This window comes from Pristiophorus japonicus, chromosome 11 (genome assembly GCF_044704955.1).
Source record: "Pristiophorus japonicus isolate sPriJap1 chromosome 11, sPriJap1.hap1, whole genome shotgun sequence".
Classification (NCBI taxonomy): domain Eukaryota; kingdom Metazoa; phylum Chordata; class Chondrichthyes; family Pristiophoridae; genus Pristiophorus; species Pristiophorus japonicus.
Genome location: NC_091987.1, coordinates 206,658,124 through 206,662,949, shown reverse-complemented (window position 1 = coordinate 206,662,949; position 4,826 = coordinate 206,658,124). Strand labels below are relative to the sequence as shown.

Sequence of the window (4,826 nt, the reverse complement as noted above, 5' to 3'; positions counted from 1 at the left end):
AAGGGGCTGCCCATTTAAAATAGAGATGAGGAGACATTTCTTCTCTCAGAGGGCTGTAAATCTGTGGAATTTGCTGCCTCAGAGAGCTGTGGAAGCTGGGACATTGAATAAATTTAAGACAGAAATAGACAGTTTCTTAAACAATAAGGGGATAAGGGGTTATGGGGAGCGGGTGGAGAAGTGGAGCTGAGTTCATGATCAGATCAGCCATGATCATATTGAATGGCGGAGCAGGCTCGAGCAGGCCTACTCCTGTTCCTATTTCTTATGTTCTTATGTAATCCAACAACCAGGTTTTATTGATCTGAACGGCTATGATTGCCTGTTTTTAAGTTTCCAAGTGATAAACGTACACAGCCAAGGTCAGCAATACAAAGTGCAATGCAGCCCACTTATATACAGAGTTCTCTAGCAAAGTGGTTATGTTACTGGACTAGTAATCCAGAGGCCTGGACTAATGATCTGGTGTTATGAGCTCAAATCCCACCACGGCAGCTGGGGAATTTAAATTCAGTTAATTAAATCAATCAGTAATGGTGACCATGAAATTACTGGGTTGTCATATAAATGCATTTGGTTCACTGCTGTCATTTTGGGAAGGAAATCTGCCGTCCTTACCTGGTGTGGTCTGTATCTGACTTCAGAACCACAGCAATGTGGTTGACTCTTAAATGGCCTCGCAAGCCACTCAGTTGTATTCGAGGCAGCTCACCACCACCTTCTTGAGGGCAATTTGGGATGGGTAATAAATGCTGACCATGTGACGTCCACATCCAATGAACAAGTAAAAAAATATAGTTAGATAAGTATCCCAACCCTTTACAGCAGTATCACCTCTCTACCATGTGCAACAACAACTTGTATTTGTATAGCGCCTTCAACATAGTAAAACGTCTCAAGGCGCTTCACAGGAGAATTATAAGACAAAAGATTTGACATTGAGCCACGTAAGGAGAAATTAGGGCAGGTGACCAAACACTTGGTGAAAGAGATAGGTTTTAACGAGTGTCTTAAAGGAAGAAACAGAGGTAGAGAGGCGGAGAGGTTTAGACAGGGAGCTCCAGAGCTTAGGGCCTAGGCAACAGAAGGCACGGCCACCAATGGTTGAGCGATTATAATCAGGGATGCTCAAGAGGGCAGAATTAGAGGAGCACAGATATCTCGGAGGGTTGTGGGGCTGAAGGAGATTACTGAGATAGGGAGGGGCAAGGCAATGGCGGGATTTGAAAACAAGGATGAGCCTTTTGAAATCGAGGCGTTGTTCAACCGGGAGCCAATGTAGGTCAGTGAGCACAGGGGTGATGGGTGAACGGGACTTGGTACAAGTTAGGACGCGGGCAGCCGAGTTTTGGGTGACATCAAGTTTACGTAGGGGTCGAATGTGGGGAGGCCATCCAGGAGTGCTTCATAGAGTGTGTGTGTGTGTGTGTGTGTGTGTGTGGGGAACTGTTTTGGACTCTAGATTTTGTAAATCATTAACAACCCATCCAACTTACCGCTACGTGATCTAGCAGGAGCAGTTTGCAAACAAGCACGTTACTTTAAAAAAAAGATGAAAGTCTGCCATTCTGTTTGTGTTTTGGGTGGAAATTTCTGTTCAAACCTCCCCCCCACCCTCCCCCTCCCAGAAGAGGCTGCAAAAAAATGTTTTAAAAAGGCAGAAACTCCCTTTCACTTGCAAGTAGGGGGTTGATCCTTTGGGCACATGTGGAGCTGCAGTGGTGGCAGCATTTGGACTTCAGATTGACAAGCTCCAGAATAGAAGTTGGCTGCTTCTGACGTAAAAGGTGGATAGGGTTGCCGTGGAGACGGATTCGCAGGGCAGTGAGAAGGCTTCAGACCCCGCCTTCTGCACATATTACCCTGGAGTTTTTACGTCAATATGCGTCAGCTAGGATAACACGATGCCTCCTGCAACGACCGGGACCTTGTAGCTTTTTAATTTTTTTTTCCCTTTTGTTGTCTCCTCGATCGGGCTTGACTAGAGCTTTCCCGCCTCCTCCCCTTTCCCCATTTTTATTTTCTTTTCCCCCCCCTCCTCTCTCTCTCCCCACGCCCCCCCCCCCGCCTCACCTCCTCTCCTTTCCTTCTTGTCCTGGTATCACCTGGCTCGATTGCTTCTCCTCCCCCACCACCCTTTTTAAAAGAGAAAAAAATAACTTATTTAGTGGATGATGTGTGTGTGGTGTGTCGGTGCGTGTGTGTAGTTCCCTCACACCGGCTCCCAGTATGGTCATGGCGGATTGTCCGAGCAAATTGCATCGGGGTCCGGTCCGGGTGGGTTTTTACGATATCGAGCGCACTTTGGGCAAGGGCAATTTCGCCGTCGTCAAACTGGCAAGACATCGCATCACCAAAACCGAGGTGAGTGAAAGCTTCCTTTATCTTCACCAGGGCTTTCGAGACTGTTTTGTGCGGTGTGTGTCTGTGTCTGTGTGAGAGAATCCCCGACCGAATGTAGCCAGGAGTTAAAAAGGGTGTCGTGCATAGGACTCCCGCCACCCACTCCCCACCAACAATATACATTCAACTTGAAAGAAACTATTGCGACAAAAGAAAAAAAAAACCGGCCACGGCTTTTGTTCCTGCCACTCGTTTGTCTCTTGAAACTATGTGTAAACAGGGCTTTTATTTTTGCGGGGTTGACTGGATCGCGGTGTCGTTGAGCAAATAGTGCAAGCATTGGTCGTGTGTCAGCTTGTGTCAGGGACACTCAATCCAACATGCCAAGTTCTGGCTGCAAAAGAAGGGGGGGACACACCCAGATTATTTGCACATGTAAAATAGGAAATACTCTATTTTTAATTTAATGATCCTTACATTGTAAATCGCTTGGCAATTTTTTTTAAAGGTTCTCTGTACAGAAGCAATATTAATCTCATGTATACGTGCATATTTTCTTGTTACTCTGTTGTAATTCATATTTTTGTCCTCTTTATAGTTATATATATATATATATTCAAGCTCACCTTCAATAATGAGTAGATTTCTGTTTTTGAAGGACAATGCATAACCGTGTAGGTGAATAGAATATTGTGGAAAGAGTTCTACTGAGTCATTTAGTAAAGAATGATATTGAAATGAGTTTATTTGGGGGAGGGGAAAACATTACTTTTTAAATTTAATTTCTGACAACATTGTTCCTAATCTCGGGTTTCATTGTGTCCAAATGCCCAAACTGTTAATGTCTTTAGAGTCATGCTGAAATCACCTCTCTGTATGATACAAAATGTAATTGGTCTCCAGAATCGTCTGGTTCTCTTTTTAAAAATACGTCAGACACAAATGTAACGATTATTTTGCAATAATGCAAATAAAGGCAACAATTTCAAATCAGCCACCTTGTATCACTGGATACACTGTAACCAATGTATCCAGTTATGTATCCACTTACAATGTATACAATAAGTGGCTGCTATTCCAGTCATTTTGGAACCATTTTGCTTAAAACAGAAATTATATCCACTTCAGGCCAAGTCCCACATTTGGAATTCTTTTTGGGCACAATTCGGCTCTAGATTTCCTTGTGACAAAAGCAAATCCCCTGAAGATTTAACAAAAAAGAATTGGCTTCGATCAAATCTAACTGTGCGAGCTGAGAAAAAGATGACCTTTTTTTAATCCTCTTTGGAATATTACATAAATGAACTTTGGAATGAATTGCACGGCAGGTTGGAGGGAAAACACGTAATTAGATGTGCGAGCTGAATTGATTTTCCGCTGGATTCCTTGGTGGCTGGGAGTTACATTAATGAAAACGTCAGAGAGGTCGGAGCTGGAGAAAACTTTTGGGACAGATTGGGGAAAAACGTTTATTAAAACCGATCCCATTATTATCGTAAAACGATCAGAATTTATTTCAATTCAGAAACATAATACACAATGTATCACTCATTTGTGTTGCTCTCTCCGTTCTCTAACTGGCTAGGTACTAAATACTGTGGAAATTTCACTGCCAACAAATTGAAACATGAATTTGAATTGCATAAAGCCTTCAGTCCTGGGCATTGAAAATTGCACTGATATGCATATTTAAGAAGTGTATTTGACTGGCCAGTTCACGGGATTAAAATGATTTATTTTTTTAAGAGGATATTCCATTTAGAAAAATCTAATCTTATTTGGTCAGAGCACAAGCGCTGAAATGTCCCTTGTCTCTCCCAGTGTTTCGCCTTTGTTTACAGGTGGAGATTACATTGAGGCTCTTGATAACGCGAAGAGTGCGTTTGAATTAATTGACCAGAGGACCTTTCAGTCATCATATGTCGGGAGGAGCTCATATTACCAACCACTTCTAATAATTGATGGACATGTTCGCGACCAAAGTGACACCATTCAAATTCGACCCGGAACTGTCTGTATTAGAAACTTCTTCTAAAATCTTAACAAAAAACTTTGGGACGTTTGCTCCCCCCTCATCCTCCGTCTGATCCTCCCAGTTAAAAAAAGTTTTACACTTGAATGATACTAGGAAGGTTAACATTTCCCCCCTAGAACCTGAATTCTGTAGCAGCCAAGTGGATGGGGCAGGAAGAAGGAACATTATTTTTAAGTAGATCCATTTGTAACCAAGCACAGGATTTAATTTTTTTTAAATTTCTGTTACAAGGAAACATTTAACGTCAGTTAGAATGACATAGCTGTCTAGCACCAGTGGCAACATGGCGGGGTTTCAGTTTAATCTGCAACACTGGGATTAATGTAAACTCCCCCACCAGACAAATTTAATACACAGTAACGTGTTTTAATATTTCAAGGTGCAATTGGTTTATTTTAGTTTTGTTTACCAGAGGATGAGATTATTGATGATACTAATCAAGAAATCC

At 42.4% G+C, this 4,826-nt stretch overlaps 1 protein-coding gene across 1 annotated transcript in view; it reads left to right on the top strand.

The window, feature by feature from the left end:
• Positions 1–1,896: 1,896 nt before the first annotated feature.
• sik2b (salt-inducible kinase 2b) overlaps positions 1,897–4,826 on the top strand; it is a 203,481-nt gene continuing 200,551 nt past the window's right edge. The window contains exon 1 of the mRNA XM_070894454.1: positions 1,897–2,364. Coding sequence (XP_070750555.1) covers positions 2,230–2,364 — 135 coding nt within the window. The 5' untranslated portion in view covers positions 1,897–2,229. The remainder of the gene's footprint in view (positions 2,365–4,826) is intronic.